General features: G+C 36.1%; 1 protein-coding gene across 1 annotated transcript; it reads left to right on the top strand.

The window, feature by feature from the left end:
• The first annotated feature begins 13,020 nt into the window (after positions 1-13,020).
• LOC121400356 (cytokine receptor-like factor 2) lies at positions 13,021-21,430 on the top strand. Its single transcript, XM_041583270.1, has 6 exons — positions 13,021-13,119; positions 14,150-14,307; positions 15,787-15,976; positions 16,071-16,176; positions 18,913-18,997; positions 20,521-21,430. Exons 1-6 carry the CDS (start codon positions 13,062-13,064, stop codon positions 20,797-20,799), a joined length of 876 nt encoding a protein of 291 aa, XP_041439204.1. The 5' UTR covers positions 13,021-13,061; the 3' UTR covers positions 20,800-21,430.
• Positions 21,431-22,114: the final 684 nt, after the last annotated feature.

The following is a 22,114-nucleotide window of genomic DNA, read 5'->3' as shown; positions in this document are numbered from 1 at the left end:
GTCTATAAATAAAGGAGGCACCTTAAGGATATTACGTTACTTGTCTGTGACCAGGTACTGGAATTATCTCCCATTAGATTTAAGTCTAATATACACATGGCCAGTTTATAATTATCGGTAATTTCAATTGTGTAATATGTACTGTAATGTATCATATTGGATAAACGTACAAATAAAAATATTTAAAAAAAAAAAAAGGAGGCACCTTACTCTAATACCATATAATTCCTCAGGGCACTAAATTATTTTCTAGAGTTTCCACGGTATTTTAACTTAAGTGGAGTGCAAATATTACAGTAAAAATTATTTTCACAGAAATTTAACATTCTGTTGTATGTCACCTTTCAACGGAGCCTTGATTCTCAGAAATATTTTATTATGCCCCTAAACCCACCACCCCTACAACTGATGCTAGAAATAACAAAGAAGGAAATTCTACTATAGATCAATAACGATTATTTAAAACGTCTCGCTTAAAGGATAAGTAAACCCTTAAAATAAGTGATAGAAAAATTGATGAGAGTGCTATTCTAAGCACTTTTGTAATTTACATTCATTATTCTTTTTTTTTCTATTTGAAGATATTAAGGGACATGTGTATGGTTATTATGAACAAATTATGTTACAACAACACCACCTGCTGGTCAGGTTTCTGACCAGTCTGACCACCAAGTAGTTGAGGAAGTTGTCAGAATAAAGAAAGAGGGCTGATCTGGAAAAAAATTAGAAACCTTTCTCAAATCTTTCCTAAGCAGAAGAACTTCAGAGCAGCCTGACAACTTCCTTGACTACTTGGTGCTCAGAAACTGACCAGCAGGTGGTGCTGCTGTAATATAATTTGTTCATAGTAACAGTACACCTGTCCCATAATATATTGAATTAAATAAATAAATAATAAATGTAAATGACCAAAGTGCTTAGACTAACACTCTCATCAATTTTGCATTCATGTATTTTAAAGGTTAACTTATCCTTTGAACACCTAGAGATATGGGTCCAGTAAAACGATAATAGTAATAATATAATAATAAAAATGCCTGTTCAAAATGCCTGACGTTGTTATTGTTGATTTGCCCATAAAAACATCATCCTGAGTGCTCTGCACCTACATAACGATGTCTAGAAGTTCAAAGGGAGACTTCCAAACAGTTTTTATAGCTGATTTATAACATTTATTGAAGCACAAACTCATGGGGCCAGATTCAATTCAGTGAGAAGCAGTTATTTCATGGTTTACCACATGAAAACTCACTGACGAGATTCAAAAACTTTCCCCCCATAGACTTCAATAGAGTTTTCACATGATGAACCATGAAATAACTTTTCCTGAATTGAATCTCAAATTCAATTTCGTCCATGACTTTTCACGTGATAAACCTTTTTCTTACTGAATTGAATCTGGCCCAGGACATGATACTTGACATTTAGTTCTTTTCAGAATGTCAGGAAACTTTTTGCTCTTTCATGTTTTTACATGAAAGGTTTCAGTACCAGTGAAACGCTGACATTTGTCAAACTTGCTGAGTTGTGTTGCTTATCTCTAAAGTTACATCACAGATAACAATATCATTACTCACTGACACACGCAAACACTCAGTATTTGCCTATCTGTTGGATCTTCCAAATGTGCTCTCTTAACACATCCCCTCGGCTGCTGTGAGTTCTTTGGTATCTGTGAGCAGATGAGCTGTCAATCAGACCTCTAATTCTGAGAGTCTCGGCTGTCACTGCTTACTGCTTAAATTATCCTCTGCAGAGTTGCACAGCATAGTTGAAAAGAGACATTATAAAAGTGTGAAGTAATGGCAGTAAAGATAAGTAGGCTTTTTGGTCATGTCCTCTAAAATGTGCTGTTGGGAAAGAAAGGTACAGTTTAAATTAAAGCCTCTGGCAAGCAATGATTAAAAAAACATTTTCATCTTACACAAAGCCACTGACATTTATATTGTTTACATATTATTTCAACAGTAGAATTCCACAGAGTTCATCTTAACTACAAAGTCTTGAGATTTTTAACATTTAGTAAGGGCTGTACGCCACCAAGGACATCAGTGACTAGGGAATTCCTGCTTATACGTTTCAACTTTTTTTTGTTTTTTTAGGGAGACAATAAAGTATGTTTTAACCAGGATAAATATTTGACTTCCCTTGTATGCCATTACCCAAATTTGTATATCATGGAATTTGAGCACATATTGTGTAGTCTTTTTAAGGTGTAGAGTGTAAACATGTAAAGTTTGAGTTTGAAAATATACAACATGTCATCACTTGGATATATCATTTTGTTAATATTATTGTTATATGTGTAGTTCTTTAGAACTCAAAGATTGTATGACAAAATTCAAGATAGCTGTTAGCTACCTAACATCAATATGTACATTAAAAATAAAAGTGAGAAAAATTTGAATTTTTCTTAAACATTGCGCCTAGTGTTTTTATTTTGTAGCTTTTTCTAAAGCACACAAAGGGGCAGATTTATCAAGGGTCGGATTGAAAATTTAATGTTTAAATTTGATTTCGAGTTTATTTTAGTGTAATCTGACTAGGGAATAGTCCAAATTCGATTTGAGTTTATGGGGGACCTCATATAATCAATTTGGAGTTGTTTGGTGGACTTTTGCAACAAAAAAAATTAAAAGTATGAAAAAACTTGAATCAAATTATTCGATTTGAGTTTGCAGCTCCATCCTATTTAACCATTTTTAAAAAAATTTGTTTTTTAAAATAAATTTCGATTGGTCTTTTTTTCTAGAATTTCGAGTTTATGGGAGTTGATGGGAGTATTTAGAAACTCCCATAAACTCGAAAATCGACCCTTGATAAAGCTGCCCCAAATATCCAAGAATTTATGTATAATAAAGAATTGCTTTGAAATATATAAATATACATTTAAGTTGTATGTAAATATTGCATTTGAATACTTTGTGAGCTTGTGTAAAGAGGCTCACATTGTTAAAAAAAGAGTTGTTCACCTTTGAGTTAACTTTAAGGGGCCGATTCACCAAGGGTCGAATATCGAGGGTTAATTAACCCTCGATATTCGACTGGGAACTAAAATCCTTCGACTTCGAATGTCGAAGTCGAAGGATTTTAGCAGAAATAGTTCAAGCGAAGGAATAATCCTTCGATCGAACGATTAAATCCTTCGAATCGAATGATTAAATCCTTTGAATCAAACGATTCGAAGGATTTTAATCCAACGATCGAAGGATTATCCTTCAACCAAAAAAACTTAGGCAAGCCTATGGGGACCTTCCCCATAGGCTAACATTGAGTTCAGTAGGTTTTAGATGGCGAACTAGGGGGTCGAAGTTTTTTCTTAAAGAGACAGTACTTCAACTATCGAATAGTCGAATAGTTGAATGATTTTTAGTTCGAATCCTTCGATTCGAAGTCATAGTCAAAGTCGAAGGTCGAACTAGCCCATTCGATGGTCAAAGTAGCCCAAAAAACACTTCGAAATTCAAAGTTTTTTTACTTCGAATCCTTCACTCGAAGTTAGTGAATCGGCCCCTAAGTAGAAAGTGATATTCTGAGACAATTTGCAGTTGGTTTTCATTTTTTATTTTTTGTGGGTTTTGAGTTATTTGCTTTTTGTTGTTTAGTAGCTCTCCAGTTTGCAATTTCAATAATCTGGTTGCTAGGGTACAAATTACCCTAGCATCCTTGCAGTTATTTGAGTAAGAGACTGGAACATGAATATGAGGGGCCTGAATAGAAAGAGGAGTAGCAGTAACAATATATTTGTAACCATACAGAACAGTTGTTTTTTTAGATGGGGTCATTGACACCCATATGAAAACTGAAAAGAGTCAGAAGTAAAAGGCAAATAATTTAAAGGGATACTGTCATGGGAAAAAATGTTTTTTTCAAAATGAATCAGTTAATAGTGCTTCTCCAGCAGAATTCTGCACTGAAATCCATTTCTCAAAAGAGCAAACAGATTTTTTTATATTCAATTTTGAAATCTGACATGGGGCTAGACATATTGTCAATTTCCCAGCTGCCCCAAGTCATTTTTTTCCCATGACAGTATCCCTTTTTTAAAAACTATATAAAATAAATAATGAAGACCAATTGAAAAGTTGCTTAGATTTGGTCATTCTATAACATACTAAAAGTTATAGGCAAACAACCCCTTTAAGTTTCAGCATAATATAGAGAGTGATATTCTAAGGCAATTTGCATAGGACAATTTTTTGCTTTTATTATATTTTAATTATTCACCTATTACAATTCTTCAGTTTGGAGCAGGGCACACAGAGAGATTAATGGCTGAGGATGCAGAGGAGAAGCTCTGGATGTAAAGATTTACACTGATCTGCTTTCCTGTTGTAGGAGTCAGTAAATCTTCAAATACAATTTAAACAAGCAGAACACCAAGTAAAGCAGGATTGCCCGAAAACTATGTTAAATGCCCCAACAATCTTTCTCAATCGTACACAGTGTCGGACTGGCCCGCAGGGATACCAGGAAAACTCCCGGTGGGCCCAGATGTCAGTGGGCCTTCCTGCTTCTAAACATTTGGTCTATTTCATGGCCATTCCCATTCCTATGAGAACAAAGAGACGAAATAGACAGAATAATAGATTATATCATGTAAAGAAAAGAGACTAGGAGAAAATAGGCTGAGTGAGGAGAGGAATTATAATAGTACTGAGTGTGGGCCCCTGATCTAAGGTATTTTGGTGGGCCCCTCGTCTAAGGTTTTTGGGTGGGCCCCTGGTGTTCCAGTCCGACAGCAATCGTATAGCAGCTTTCCACCTCATTGCATTGTACAAGGCCCTAAGTATTGGGATATAAATGCATATTCACCTAGCATCAGTCCATTATGTAAGGATTGGTGCAAAGCTTATGATATCAGTCAGGACATGAACTCAGGTCATTGTGTCTCGATGTTATTACCCGAATATATTGCAAGAAGATAAACTCCTCCGCAGACATCCTGCGAATTTCCCCACGCATATACTTTTCAAATATCATAGAAGCAGTTAGAAAATTCTTTTAAAACTTTCCTTGAAAGTTGTCTGAGGTTTTTCTAAAGAACTGTATTGCTTAAAATCCTTGTAAGAAAGGATTACTCTTGAATGAACGCTAGCTAGAATGTTATGTTAACATTTTTTCATCGGAATAAATATCAAATAATGAATTATTAATTAATTAATTAATTAATTAATTACTGCTGTGGTGTAACTAGAATTTAAAGGGCTAATGTCTTATCAGGTCCCTTTTTGAAAAATGGTCCCTCAAGTGCATTTTCTCCACTCCACTGTTTTGCGTAAAGCTACTTTCATTAAAAATACTTGTGTCAAAATGTGCTCATTGCACTTCTGTATAGTAGCACATTTTACCCAGTCCTTCCTCCCTTCCATTCTACAATCAGCACTATTCTGCGACTATTGGCACAGGGGCACCCTGGATCTACGACCACCTTTGACCTGGCACTAGCTCCAGGTTTCCCATAGAGCCTTAGTGCATCAATAGCTGCAGTACAATTGCAATGAACACCAGAAATTAAACCAGACAGACTTGGTGCAACTATGCAGAAAGTGCATGTGCAGTTGCCCACATTTTGCGAAATTGGATACTATTGTTGTAGGTGTAGTGCAATAGTGCCAAGAGAACCACCCCTTTCTGACTGCAAGGATGCTGATTGTGGGGGAAAAATCTTGACATTGCACTTTGCTCAATGCACTTATCAATCACACACAATAAATCATTTAAAGGAAAACTGTACCCCCAAAATTAATTTTTGAGCAACATGTAAGGTTTGTTTATGTGCACCGTGAATCATACAATCCCAGGGGGTGGCCCTTATATTTTAAAATGGCAGTTTTCTATTTATGATTACCCAATGGCACATACTACTAAGAAAGTATATTATTATAAAAATGGTTTATTTACATTAAGCAGGGTTTTACATATGAGCTGTTTTATGCAATATTTTTTTTTCTTTTATAGAGACCTACATTGTTTGAGGGGCATAGTTTTCCTATAAGTAGCTCTCTTTATTATCTTTTACTATCTCCTTTAACATGTTTGTTCTCCAGCTGCCACAGATCAGGTGAGATGAGTTGGCATTATGGGCGGATGTTCTTTCACTGAGGATAAGGCATAAATAAGCACCTAAGGGAAGGTGTGCATATAACACACTGCATTTCTTGCTGTCTAGAGATGGCGATATTCTTCTTCTACTATAAACATGCAAACAATATGTCATTAATAAGGCCCAATGTGCCATTAACTCAATGTTTAGTTTGCTGCATGATTTGGATTAAATTGTAGAGTGAATGATATAAAAAACCAAATAAAGCAGCTCCACAATGGTGTAATTCTTATAAAAGAATTCCCAGAGCACTCAAACTGGGGTGAGTGAGGTGGGATTGCTGACGGACAAAAATACGCTTTTTTTTTTTTTCGGCATTTTTGTAGAAAATAAAAAAAACTAAAATTCAGCAGAAAGAGCTTAGATTGTAAATAGCAACAGGCCCATGGGTTACTTTTTGTTATCCAGTTGCCAGAAGCACAAAAAGGGGAAGTACGAAGGAAGTGTGAGAAAATTATTTTATCATTAATCATATTAACCATTACATATACTCCTTACTCCTTAAACAACTGAGTGTGATAATTGCTTACTGGTTATTGTACAAAGCATTTGAAATACTCCATAAAATAAATACATGTGTGCCTATAAATCTCTCCTCTCTGCCCCAAATATGAACCAGGAGTAGAATTGTCTTGAAATTCCTTTAAAATGATTTAAAGTTGAGTTCTTGCTCCCTGGCACTTTCGCTGCTCCTGAGCTCACCCACTCATATCCCTGTCTGGTGCTTGATCACTGAAGGGTGCTAATCCCAGCTACTCTCCTTGGTGGAGCTAGAAAGATGTTTACTAAATTACCCTGCCACTATCTTTTGCTCCTAGAGTGACTATTACATAACTTCTGCAACTAAATAAACTCCTTAACTTGGGCCTGATACTGTCCAGACCCACTCTTGTACCCACCTACCAGCAAGGTGGAATCCAGGAATAGAAACCTGAGCACATGTTTGTTCTCCATTTTAAACAAAATTGCCACCTACTGGGCAAACCTTGACAAACCTTACAATTGACCCAGTAAGAGAGTCATAGCTTATTGAGTGAGCTAAAGGACCACTTAGGTGTCCAAATACAGGGTAAACTGTCTGAATAAAATATTTAACCCTAAGGGTCTCTACACATAGATTGTAAATGCTTGCAAACAGGGACCTCCATCTATTGTCTCCTAACAATATACAATGGTAACTATGCATCTTTTCTAGTGAAATGTTTGTCTACATAAGTAACCGTTATTTCTTGTGTTTGTTCCCCCTTAATTTGCAAAGCGCAAAGTGGGAGATGATGGTGTTATATAAATAATAGTAATCATTATAAAGGGGTTTTTGGCACCCGAGACAGAAATTTTGGAACAGATTTCTTAAAAGTTATGTTTATATTTGTAAGCTTTTTACACTTTTTCTGTCAGGGGAAAATAACTCTTTCTACTTTTTAACGTGGGGGATAATTTTATTTTTATAGGACATTTGCCAACATATCTTGGGCAGGAGCATAAAAGGAATAATTTCTTGCTGAGTGGTTTCATAGGTGTCCCTTCTGAGATATGATCAAGAGCAAAGTAAGATTTTTTTCATGTGTTTGCTCAAGGATAAGGCAAGTAATATTACAAAATAATCCGGCTACATGACTGATACTCGATGGGGTGGAAATAATTATTTAAAAATTACAAACTACTTTTGCAAAGCTAACTAAAATGGAAAATGGGGGTGAATACTAATATCATCACCGTAATAATAAACCAGTGGCATAATGATGTGGCATAAAAGTATGTATCTCTGATAATGATAATAGACACAGCTCATTTAGCTGCAGAATATGCAAAAATAATGGACACATCAGTATTATACACATTTACACTATTGTTGTTTTGCATGATTCAGATCATGCCAGCACATGCAAATAAATCTGTATGAGTGTGTGTGGCTGCACAAATGATGATATTTGGTAGGTAAACTGGCCATGTTGAATGGCAAGTCTAAAGCCTTGTTTAAAAGTAGGTTTAATGACATAACATAAACATAATTGTTTGAAATCATTTATTTTGCCTTAGTACGTAAAGTAAATATATGGCTAACTTTCCTTTATGAAACTGCGATTGACTCGAAATATTAACTGTACAATGCAAACCATTTAGCTATCAGATCGCTATCTCTCTAATTCTCATATCACAGTCTGCTGATGTCAGATAATTTTGTCCGTGTGCTATGGTTGCGAGAAACAGATGATCTTTTGAACTCGCAGAATGAGAATAAAAGCAAAACAGCTGATTTAGACTAGGTTTTAAACTTGAGATATTATTACTGTAATCCTTATGGTACATTTGGATAGTTTAGAACACACAGTTAGGCTCATTGATAAACATAGCACAGTGCTGAATAATTGATAATGAATTTATATGCACTGTGTGTATTTATATTTAAACAGCTGGACAAGACTGGTGTATTTATTGATCAAATATAATTGTGTATTTGTATTAGCAAGGCAAGTGTCCTTAAAAGCATTTTAAAGGGACAGCAACACCAAAAAAATCAAGTGTTTTTTAAATAAATGACAATATAATGTACTGTTGCCCTGCACTGGTAAAACTGGTGGGTTTGCTTCAGAAACACAACTATAGTTTATAAAAACAAGCTGCCGTGTAGCCATAGGGGCAGACATTCAAACACTGGAGACACAGTTGATAACAGACAAGTTCTGAGGAATCACATTGTATACTTCAGAACTTATCTGTTATGTACTGTGCAACCTGTGCCTTTTCTCCTTTTTCCAGCTTGAATGGCTGCCCCCATACACAGCAGCTTGTTTATATACTGTAAGCTATAGTAATGTTTCTGAAGCAAACACACCAGTTTTACCAGGGCAGGGCATCAGTACATGATATTATCATTCATGGTGTTACCATTCCTTTAATATGGAATTGCAGAAAAAGATCCATAATCACAAATTGCATTGAGTTATGGCACAGCTTTGGTGGCACAGAAAAATACTACTGAACAGCTTGCACAAACCTCGCTTTTAAAAACACTATATTCACAGACAATGACAATGCACAGTGGTCACGCTCGCACTAAAAAGCACCTTATTTGCATCTCATTTGTAAATGTTTTTGTACAACGTGCAGCAGAGAGATGCAATATGTATGCATTTATGGGAAAATGTGCAGAACAACCATATGCAAATAAATGTGCCCTGTGATACATCTAAAAATGAGTCCCTGTATGATTGTCCTTCTGATGTAAAATCTATAATAATGAAATGCATGCAACATTTTACTTGAGGAGCATGACCAATAATACCACTAAAAATATTATTTCAATGAAACTGAATATATGGGCTCATTTATGAATGCAAACGCAATGTGTAAAGTGCAATTTCTGGTTTTAACCACAATGCAATATCTGATGCTTTAAAATGTGTGCATTTGTGCACTTTGATTTAAAAAGGGTGCTACAAAGGGTGCTACTTCCAGTGCCAGCACCTGATTTGTTAGGTACATGACCTTCGGCCTCGTGTTTTTATATGGTCATGAAACTCCTCGGTAACTTATAATATCCTTATATTTTACAAGAGGGGGTACTTTATTCACTATATACACAGTAGAACCCCCATTTTATGTTTTTCAGGGGACCAGAAAAAAATGGTGTAAAATCAGGGAAATATATTATGCATAATCTATAGGTGGGACCACAAAACAACAATGTAAAATGAGGGAAAACTTAAAATCAGGAGATATATATATATAATCATTTATATATATGTGTGTGTGTATGCATAGAGCCTCACCCTAAGTTGTCACTGACTTCCAGTGGTCTAACTACTCGCCAGTGGGCCCTATATATACACATATACACCTAGGTATAACCTTGGGGTAACTAATAATAATAGTTAATTAATAACTGTAATATTTTACATAGATTATTATTATTATTAACATGTATTTATATAGCGCCAACATATTGCGTAGCACTGTAAAGTAAATGTGATTATACAACTAAATCACATGAATTATATACATAGAACATATGGAGTTACGTACAACACAATCAATACGTACAAATCAATACGTACAAAAGCGAGAAAGGCAGCTCTTTATGCATTTTTGCAGTTTTATGCCAATATATGTGTGGATGAGTCTAAAACCATCGCGTGTTTACATGTGGGCTGCTTCGATTTTTTTGCCATGGCTGCTTTTTACTCCCAGTCCGGCTCAGGATCTACCACCAGCTCTAGCTACAGGGTTCCCCTCAGTAGATGTGCTTGCACTTAATTTGAAATAGGAGAAGGGATGGAGGCAGCAATGCTGAGCAAAGCCAAAATGTAGTGACTTTAAACAAAAGTATCTTTTGTGGCAAACTTTGCTCAACAGCAACTAGGGTAACACTTTGTAAATAACTCCTATCGCATTAGCTGTTCCAACAACATATGTATTTTATTTACTGATCCGGTACCAAATTCAAATGTCATATCATGTTATTACTCTTAAAGGGATCCTGTCATCAGGATCAAAACGCATCAGTTAATAGTGCTACTCCAGCAGAATTCTGCACTGAAATCCATTTCTCAAAAGAGAAAACAGATTTTTTTATATTCGATTTTAAAATCTGACATGGGGCTAGACATTTTGCCAATTTCCCAGCTGCCCCTGGTCATGTGACTTGTGCCTGCACTTTAGGAGAGAAATGCTTTCTGGCAGGCTGCAGTTTTTCCTTCTCAATGTAACTGAATGTGTCTCAGTGGGACATGGATTTTTACTATTGAGTGTTGTTCTTAGATCTACCAAGCAGCTGTTATCCTGTGTTAGGGAGCTGTTATCTGGTTACCTTCCAATTGTTCTTTTGTTTGGCCGCTGGGAGGGAAAAGGGAGGGGGTGATATCACTCCAACTTGCAGTACAGCAGTAAAGAGTGATTGAAGTTTATCAGAGCATAAGTCACATGACTTGGGGCAGCTGGGAAATTGATAATATGTCTAGCCCCATGTCAGATTTCAAAATTGAATTTAAAAAAATCTGTTTGATCTTTTGAGAAATGGATTTCAGTGCAGAATTGATTCATTTAAAAAAAAAAAAAATTCCCATGACAGTATCCCTTTAAAGATGCTGATCTTGGCATTATTATACTCTAAAAAAAGATTTTTCTACCATTGCTTCTAGTATAAAAAGTATGTAATTTGTTTTATACATATGTATTGAACTGCTGTGCATATTTAAGCAAAAATGACATTCGCTTGCCCACACAGGAGTTAAGCATGCTTATGTGTGTGAGGGGGGGTATTGTGACTATATACCTATTACATTAGTGACCAATAAAACGTATCTGTTTTTGTGCCTTATGTACGTTACTTCCAGGTTATAAAGGATTATTATTTTCAGTTTCCTTTAAAAGCCTTATGTTATGCAGCACATATTGTCTCAGGCTATTTCTTCTTAATGCTGCATTCTGACTTTTTTTGGTGAGGTCCAATTTATCATCATGCACAAACATCCACAGACCCCAATTTAATTGTCATGCAAAATGATAAATGCATACTCTGAGGATCATACTGTATATGAACAATATATCTTAAGATCGGTTGGTAAAGTTTAATCATTAGGCTTACATAAGATGTACACACACAACCATGCAGAACAAAGACTTGCACAAACCGGACCCCAGTCAAAAATACAGCATAAAGAGTGTTTGATAACAACAAAGTCGTGTTTTTACATCCTGATGCATGTCGTGCCTCTCCTGGGCACTTAATCATAGGCTCATCACACATTTTCTTAAAATTGAAGGGAAGTTTTGTGCTTTCAGATTCTTAAAAGAGCAGGAAGTGGAATAGTGATCATCTGTGAGTTTCTTAACATTCAACTCAAAAGAAACCCTACTCCTGATCAGGGGATCTGCACCAATGAGGTGATTAGGCGTCAGTGCCCCCCCCATTGCCAGGGGCAGCAAAAATGCAGATTCTGGTAACTTTAAGAGCCAAATTTCCAGTATTCAACCTCATTTGCACCCTCTGCACTAGAAAAAAATTGTGTGGAAAAAAATGGAACCAAAGCAATGATCTATCTCTTCTCTTGGACTGAAATATCCATTGTGTGCTTTCACATTACTTCAACTAGATCTGGCAGATTTTTCATGAATATAAGGTCCTCAACCATCAACCTCATATATATTATGTAACTATTACTATGATCCTGTAGTGTGTTCTTCATGGATGGTGTAGTTTCAGAATTATTTGTATCAAACAAAAATTGACATAACTTGAAGTGCATTTTGGATTTGCATTTTCTAAACTCTCACAGATGTCAAGTATTAAGTAATTAAATGTGACAATATCCTGTAAAGGAATTACTAATTTACAGTGACTTATTCTGAAGCTATATATATTTAAGTAAGACTCTTAGAGGAAATGGGAATAAAATCGCAAGCGTTACTTAAAAAGGTATTTTTGCAAATGTTTAGTGCTGCTCGCAATGTAAAATAATTCGCTGGCAAATATTACATTGTTTATTGTCGCTAAGCAAAGGTTAGTGTTAACATCTGCGCTGGAGTTTCATTAAATATTTTGTCACAAAAAACCCTATGTATTTGGGAAGTTTTATTACATACACTGCAAATGTTTGCAACAGTCATTTGGCTGCAACCTTTGCGAGGTTTGTAATCGGTCAAAAAGGACACAAACATGGTTGCTAACCATCACAAAGGTGTCTGCGAACGTTTTTTGTGCTAACGACACATATTTTGTGCTCCTGGGATGCATTGGATCATGTGGTCTGGTAGAGGAATGCCATTGTTCTCACTTTCAGCTTGCCTTAGTCTGCACAGACGGATTTTCTCATGTCTCAGTCCTTCCTGTTGTCATATCCTTAAACTTTATTCTTCAGTATAAATCAGTTGATCTCTGTTTCAGTGACTCATCATTCTCAAGATCCCACAGCTTTGCTTTCATCTGCATTAAAACACATGCTTGGTGTCGGCAATGATGTTCTTCATATGTATAGTAACAGTCATTCAGTTTCCCTTTGGGCAGCTTGCCGGTAGGTAAACCATGGTTACTTATGATTCTTTGTGAACTGAAATTTTAACATGAGATTTTAGTACATCAATTAATCTAATTTAAGACTTAGGTTTATTGAAATTTAAACTAAGGATCCTAAATTATTCCCTTCGATTAGTATGTTAACATAACATTTCAAGAATTCAGGATCTGGAAGATACAGCGCTGTGAAATATGTTGGTGCTATATAAAAACATGTTAATAATAATAATAATAATATTAATAATAATAACTCTTATCCAAATTCCAGCATGGAAAAGAACCTGTTAAATTGAACAAGACTGGTGTTTTTTGTAGTAAAAATTATCAATAGATCATAAATCTACCTCCATCTTTCCTATTTATTCAGTGTTTAATAGTAACTAGCTAGCAATTTGCAGGATCTTTTTCTTTGTTTGGTAGGCAGAAAGCCTAATATCTTTGCCTACAGGGATCCATACATACAATTATTTGGTTGGGCAATGAGGCTGATTTTGACTTTAAGACCTGATTGTCATGTGTAGGCATCTCTGGGGGCAGTTGGCCAGACGACCCTTTGATACTGAAAATTCATTGTGCTTTTTTTTCTCTGACTGTGTATGAGTCATGAAATAGGGGCTACATCTCCCTCCACTCCACAAATGGATTGGCACTATGGTGCTATCCGTTTAAATGACCAAATTGGACACTGCCCAGCCATTTGGTATGGGTTCTGATTTTTTTTTTGTAATCACTTTCTGTTCAGATTTAAACCACTGCCTAGTTTTAAGCAAATGGGTCAAGCAAAAATTTTAACAGGCTAAATTCTAAAATAGAGAATTGCAGAACTGAAAGTAAAATAATTAAAATATACAAAGCATAAAAAAATAAAGATTCATTGTAGAAAGTCAAGAATAACATAGTTGACATAATATGAAAAGTTAATTTCAAGGTGAAATGTAAATAAGGTGACAGATTGAATGTCTGATCCCTTGCTGCCTTTTTGTGTTTAATTTGATTACAAGAATGGATTCTTATTTTTGTATCTGCAGTCCTTTATCCTCCAGAGAATGTGACTTTTGAATGGAAAGATCAGACACTTTATATTTCTACAAGTTATCCAAAATTAAATAATACAAATCAGTTACTCAGTCATCTTTGCTTTCAACTTCAAATGCAGATCAAAAGCAGCACTGCGATCAACTGGGAGGTAAGTCTCAAATCAGCAACAACCTGTAACATTTTACATATCAGTGTTTCCTCTTCCTGTTCCAATGTTCATTTTCAGGGGTACATACCATGGCCAGACACTTCAACCAAATATACAAGAGATCTAAGTCTTAGGCCAAAATGTTGTTCCTAGTGCTGTAAAAGAAAGAAAAATGGAACTGAAGTGACCCCCTGTACTAATTTTTTGTTATGAAATAGTTGCAGTTCTTAGGTTTCACATTTAGAAAAGCTGACATGGAGATGTTCTGCTTTCTATAAGGCCTCTGAGAAGCATATCTTCAAGAGATTCATAGAGATTATTCATTGTAGATATTGATTTTAAATAGGACCTTCAGGTTTGGATTGGAGCAGTTGTTTGAGCTTGCTAGTGCTGCAGCAGGTTATATCTGGCTATAATGATGGATAGTCTATGAAAATGCCCATTAATTGCTTGAGGCCCGTATGATAAATTATTATCTTCTAACAGTGTCACTGCAGATTCAGTTTTATATTATCTCATAACTCCTACAGATGTTTTTTTTGTTGTTCATTATGGAACCAGCTATTGCTAAGAAGGTAGATTCCTAAACAAAAAAAATCCAACACAGGAATTAGAAACGTTCGGGTTATGTAACCAGACCAAGTATACCCCCTTTAGAAGTGATCACCTGTGCTTCCAAAGATGCCCCTAGTACATCCACAACTTCTTTTCTGTTGAATCATAGATCATGTTTAATGCTCTGGGCTGTTATAAGAAGTGACCCTCAATATACAGCACTAAGGAGAAAGTGACGTATAATTTGTCACATATGCCTTTTAATTCAGTTAAGGAAAAGGGCACCCCATTATTACACTGCAGACCATTTATTTGGAATTAAACATGTACAATACTTTATGCACTGATAAACGTTGTGGAATTCCCTGCTTTCTCTACAGTAATACAATGAACTAATGCCTAATAAGCCCTACTTGTTGAATTACCTATGCTGTGCCCCATATAGCATATATAAAAGTAATGGATGGTTCATCAGTTCCAATGTATAAAAAAGACTAGACTGGGGTGTGCAAAAATGTGCCGCAGAAAATGTGTATACATTCGACTCACTAGATATAATTTAGTACATGTTCTGTCATCTTTGTTCTATAAATTGATATTGTAATTCCTAGTATAAAATTGCAGTGACCCATACCGTTAAATAGGTATCGGTATGGTTCTGCTATTCAGCATATTCTAATGTTAAAATAAAATTCAAGAACTGGAGAGCATTATTTTTATTGTTCAACATATTCCACAGTGCTTTACAGAGATTATACATCCTTCACATCAGTCCCTATTTCAGTGGGAAATTACTGTTAAAAAATAGTCACTTATGCTGAGTCGTTGCTCCTAATATCAGAGTTTGTAACCGTATCCCTAATTTTGGGTTTTTAGTCTGCAGCTGTGAACAGTATTAGATGTATTAACTTGTCCTTTGTTTAGGAGCCAATACTGCTATCAGACTGTGAGGAGTCAACATTATTTTATTGTTCCATTCAAAACCCAAGCGTTGACCCTGAAAAATGCTACCTAATAAGAGTCAGATTGGAAGTTTTATACATGTGTTTCCATGGGCATGATCGGCAAAGTGACTGGGGACAACTGATATTCTCAAAGAATGGTACTATGTTAGGTAGGTCATTCTTTTGGTTTTTCAGAATGTTCCAAAACAATGAAAATTGTGTTTTTGCTTATTGAAATGAAAAAAATTGTCTTTCTTCTGCCAGACTCCTGCCATGTGGAACATCTATCAAACAGACTTAATGTTCTACTTGCCACTATTCTGCCCCTGTTAATCTGTGTCCTAGCTTTACTGCCATGTATAACTAAAAGGTAAGATTTCTGACATTGTTGGCTAGAACAAGCACATCATTCATTTAAACACATGTGAAATGCAACAATCCTCTTGATACAACTTTGCCACCAGTTGTATTGAGCACAATCGTAAAAGTGCTTCATGCAATTATTTATAGGCTTAAAGGACGAGGAAAGGCAAAAAAATAAAATTCCATTTTTACTTTCTTTAATGAAAAAGAAACCTATCTCCAATATACTTTAATTAAAAAACGTGTACCGTTTTTATAAGAAACCTGACTGGATGCAGTGAAATTCTCCCTACATTTACTGCTGTGGAGAGGAATTGTCAGATGGTCCCTAACTGCTGAGCAGGGAAACCATGCAGAATTCAAGCAGCTTTGTTTATGACGATCCCTAAGCAGCCCAGACCACACTGAGCATGTGCAGTGTCAGGGTCAGGCAAAGATGTTTAACAAAGTTACAAGATGACATCCCCCTGTGGCCAACTTTGAAAGCATAAATCATTTGTTTGATTAGGCTTTGTGGTGCAGTAAGTTCATGCTTATGTTTAGTATACAAAATACAGCATTTCTAGCCTTATTCTATTTTAGACTTTCCTTGTCCTTTAACATTTATAGACTTTCCTAACCAAGTACTTATCTAGGAAGGTAAAAGCTAAGAAGCTGAGCCTCCAGATCCAGTATTAGCCATCTCATATACAACCCCACAAATCCTACACCTGAAAATTGCACTTTTATAGAGTTCTTTCATAGACCACCACATATCTTTATGGGGGCAACAGAATACAAACTGGTTGAATAAAGTTTGACAAGGGGTAAACTGTAGTTCTCATGTAATATTTAAGTTTGGTCACTAGGTGTCACCAACCCCTAAGGTTGGACCCAGCTAGGTTCCTCTGGAAAGACCTGGAGCAAAAAGAAAAACAAAACCTCAAGGGTTGGCACCTTCCTCTGGCAGGGTCCACATGTGTACTGGCTATTGTATGGGATAGCTACTGACAAATTGGACTTAACAAGCTCCACATTTGTACAGGCTGGCAGTTGTTTGAGACAGCTATTGACAAGTTAGAGCTGTTTTAGATGTGATTGTAACAACAAGGGGGCACTGTGGTGTCTCAGGGACCCCTGATTGTAGTGTTTGGAGCAGGGACCAAGGAGGAAGCAAAAGTGAGCAAGAACTGATACTTGCATACTTTACATTTGATACCGCAATAAGATTTACTGCAGCAAATGTGCATATCACAATGTAATATTGTTCATTAGGCTTTTATTGCATTGTGAATCTTATTTGCACATTGCAAACCTTTAACACCTGCTTGAAGGTGGTGTAAACTTTTGGAGGGACAAAGTGTTCACAAAAAATTGTTCATTTAGTGAACATCTATTCGCACTGTGAGTGAATTGCAAATGATTTTTGTGTTAGCGACCAATATTGCATTCCTCTATTAGAGTTCAAAGTCCAGGAAAGGTTAACATGCAAGCTATAGGGGAAATTGCTGAACAGGTGGAGGGATCACCACAGGCCAGGGAGAAGCAGGAAAGTAAACCTCCAAGCAGCATGATCGTCCTGAAGGGAACCCACTGGGAGGATTTATTGCTTGGGTGTGAATAACTAACCAGGTAGGCCACCAGCATGGGTTAGTGGGTTGAATATAGCAGGGGGTCAGACTGGGGTATTAAGGCAAGAATCAGAATGGCAAAAATGTTTATATCCAAAAAAGATATATGTCCCAAGGCCTCTTAGAGTAAAACAAATAATTTATAAGTAATCACATTAAAAAAGTATTCGGTTCATACTAACCCCACAAATCCCAACTTACGCTTTTCGCACCCTCCAGCGCTTAGTCATAGGTGTGTAGTTTAATTGCCTTTGGAACTGGGGCTGGTCCCTTTCCGTTATTTGGATCTTCATACCTCAATTCTGCTAGAAGATTGTGTAAACGTTAATTAAACCCAATAGGCTGGCTTTGCTTCCAATAAGGATTAATTATATCTTAGTTTGGATCAAGTAAAAGGTACTGTTTTATTATTACAGAGAAAAAGGAAATCAATTTTAAAATTTTGAATTATTTGGATAAAATGGAATGTATGGGAGACAGATTTTCCATTATACAGAGAGCTTTCTGGATAACAGGCTTTCGGATAATGGATCCTGTACATGTATAAATAAATAAATAATGAATGTAAATTACAAAAGTGCTGAGAAAAGCACTCTTATCAATTCTTCATTCACTTGTTTAAAGGTTTACTAATCCTTTAAGGATTTGTATGTAAACCTACCGATCACAAGGGAAAACGTAAATTCGGGACCTTGATTGACTGTTCAGAGAGCATGACAGACTTAATAAATGTTGACTCATAGAATATGGAAGAAAATAACGTTACTCCTGGTACACAAAGTATGGGATGTGGTTGGTCAAAAACCAGCACTTTGTCACTTTCACAATTCACCTCTAGTTCTGGCTCAAACATGTAACATGCAGTAAACATGCATGTAAACATGCAGTAGTACGGCTCAGTTGTGTCACATTGCAGAATCAGAAGCAATTGCAGTAGACGCTGTGTAGACCCGTTTACGTCCAAGTGAAGCCAAAATTCTAGGAAAATGGGGCATTGTGGGAAAAATCAGTGATTGAGCTTGAAATTGGACTTTGCTCACTGCTCCTTTGTAAGTGAATGTGGCTTATTATGTTAATGGCTTGCCCTATCACATTTATAGCAGTAATTTCATGAAATTTAATTTTCATTACAGGATAAAGAAGAGGGTGTTTCCTATAGTACCTGATCCAAAACATAAATTCACTGGACTCTTCGAAGACCACAGTGGGAATTTCCAGGTAGCAACAGCTTTTTAATACTGTTACTCTCTTTTGGGAGGGGGTTGTCACTTGAGGCCTCCCAAACCCATGGGGAGCTCAAGGGACCTGGTCTATTGTACCATTCTGCCTATCCCTGCACCTATCCATGTTAAGAAGGGATACACAAGAGAGCAGCACAAAGACAGCCCAGGATCATTAGAAAGTGAGATACACATGGCCAGCCAGGCCAATGCTCAAAAACAGAATGTCAGAAGGGACAAAACAGACCTGGGTTTCATTTAGAGGGGTTGAATTTGATGGGCTTTGGCCCTTTTTCAACCCACCTTAACTATTTAACTATGTAAACAAACTGGGAGCTCTAGTGCAACTGTAAAATGTATATGGAGCCGCACATACTATATTTATGCAGTTGGGGAGCTTACCCCATTTATTAATTCACCAACAAAATCAATGTTTCAGGGGGGGTACACCCTTCCCTCTTTAGGACAAAGGTACACCCTGCCTTCTGTGATATCAGTTATTTAGACTGCTCTTTCTTTTATATATTAGTAATGGGAAAAGTATTTATACAGTGGAACCTCAAGTTTACATCCCCTGATTTTAAGTTTCCCCTCATTTTAGATTGTTATTTTCTGGTCGCACCTATATATTATGCATAATACATTTCCACAATTTTACATTTTCCTGGTTTTATACAATTTTTTTCTGGTCCCCTGGAAAACATAAAATGGGGGTTCTACTGTATATTTATGTATATCATGTTTCTCTATGGGATACAAAGCACTTTACAGCAATAAAGGCAGCCATTGTAGACGCTCTCAGATTAAGTTACTTGTTCAGGATCACAAGGAGTTGCCAAAGGTAATCAAATAACATGAGATACCACATCCCAAAGGGGGTGTTCACCTTTAAATTAGTATGATGTAGAGATTGATATTTTTAGACAATTGACAACTGTTTTATGTTTAGCAATCTGGTTGCTAGGATTCAAATTACCCTAGCAACCATGCATTTCAAGTGGAGTATGAATAGGAGAGGGCCTCAGTACAACGATGAGTACTAAAAAGTAGTAATAACATTAAATGTGTACATTATCGAGCATTTGTTTTTAGATGGGGTCAGTGACACCCATTTGAAAGCTGGAAAGAGTCGGAAGAAGAAAGCAAATAATTCAAGCTGTATCTAATAGATGATGAAGACCAATGGAAAAGTTACTTAGAATTGGCCATTCTATAATATACTAAAAGTTAACTACCCCCTTAAACCCTAGTACAGGTAGATTTGATTTGTTCTCTAATAATTAGACAGCACATACTACTAAAAAAGTGTATATTATTATGAAAATTGTTTATTTACATGAACATAGTTCATGGTGTATAGTTTTCTTATAAAGCTCACAAGAAATCATGCCCAATAAGGGAAGTTGATGATACTTATAAATGATGCCAAGACATTGAGCTCTTTATATAATAAAAATGAGATAACATCAATAAAATATGCTTTTATCAATGTTTAAAGGAAATATATTTTCTTGTTTGTAGCAATGGGTGATAAAGGGAAATGATGACCTTCTAGCTATACATACTGATGCCTTAGAAGAAGAAGAAAAAGAAGAAGTAAAAGAGCTAATTGTGGAAAAATGGGAGACTGAAGATGATGTTCAACTGAAAGAAAATGAAACTTGGCAAGAAAATCCCTATCCTGATGAAGAACAAACTGAAAACATTAGTCATTCTCAAACTCAAATGGAGAATATCCCTGATATTTTCTTGGCAAATTTAACATTTCCTATGAATGATAGCATGTATATAATGCTTTGACTTGCATTATGAAAATGTTTTGATATTTTTTTACAGAGAAAAAGTGCATTGTTATAGATGTTGCCTTTTTGTGGTAAACAGGGAGGATAAACAAGTTTCTATACCAAGCCAAATGAAGCAGCTTTATATTCACAGATGACCTATCTTGTCTGGGTTTCAGGCAAGCAAAAGATGGAGCTGTCTACTTTAATCTGTTACAAAGTGCATGTGATAACAAGGATGAACTGTAAATGCCATTCACTTTGTCTACTCTTCATCTGGGAAACTGGGAAAGACTCCCATCAATACAAAATATAATGTAGTAAGACACTGTTCCAGCCGTTAGTGCTGACTTGTGGGCAGTAGGGCAAAAGAGTTATGAAAATGACAACATCAGCAGCATAAAATATGTTTAAACAAATACGGGGAATGTGATAAAAGTCACAAAGAGCAAGACAATTCGCACCAATAAGAATAAAAATCCACATCTCGCAATGTAATATTGTTCCTTAAACTGTTATTGCTTGCAAATTTTAATTACACACTCTTAAGAGGTGCTTGAAAGTGTTGTAATCATTTGGAGCAAACATAACGACTTTTTCAGTAAGAAGTTTTTTTTTACATTTACTGTGCATTGGCACAAACTATAAAATTCGCAAAAGGTCTTCCTCCGTCGGAAGTGGTCGCTAAACAGTTTCCAGGTTCGCAAAAGCTATATTTAATAGTTTTTCCGTTACCGACTTTTATTCCATTCCCCCGGTAATGTCTTTATATTACCTATTTGGGCATAATTTAAAGGGATACTGTCATGGGAAAACATTTTTTTTTCCAAAACACATCAGTTAATCATTAGTACTGCTCCAGCAGAATTCTGCACTGAAATTCGTTTCTTAAAAGAGCAAACAGATGTTTTTACACTTAATTCTGAAATCTGACATGGGGCCAGACATATTGTCAGTTTCCCAGCTGCCCCTAGTCATGTGACTTGTGCTCTGATAAACTTCAGTCACTCTTTACGGCTGTACTGCAAGTTGGAGTGATATCACCCCCTCCCTTTACCCCCCAGCAGCCTAACAACAGAATAATGGGAAGGTAACCAGATAACAGCTCCCTGATACAAAATAACAGCTCCCTGGTAGATCTAAGAACAACACTCAGTAGTAAAAATCCAGGTCCCACTGCGACACATTCAGTTACATTGAGTTGGAGAAACAACAGCCTGCCAGAAAGCAGCTCCGTCCTAAAGTACTGGCTCTTTCTGAAAGCACATGACCAGGTAAAATGACCTGAGATGGCCTACACACCATTATTATAAATTTAAAAAAATACACTTAGG

Source organism: Xenopus laevis, chromosome 2S, assembly GCF_017654675.1.
Source record: "Xenopus laevis strain J_2021 chromosome 2S, Xenopus_laevis_v10.1, whole genome shotgun sequence".
NCBI classification, from domain to species: Eukaryota; Metazoa; Chordata; class Amphibia; order Anura; family Pipidae; genus Xenopus; species Xenopus laevis.
This window is presented reverse-complemented; position numbering and strand designations above follow the sequence as displayed.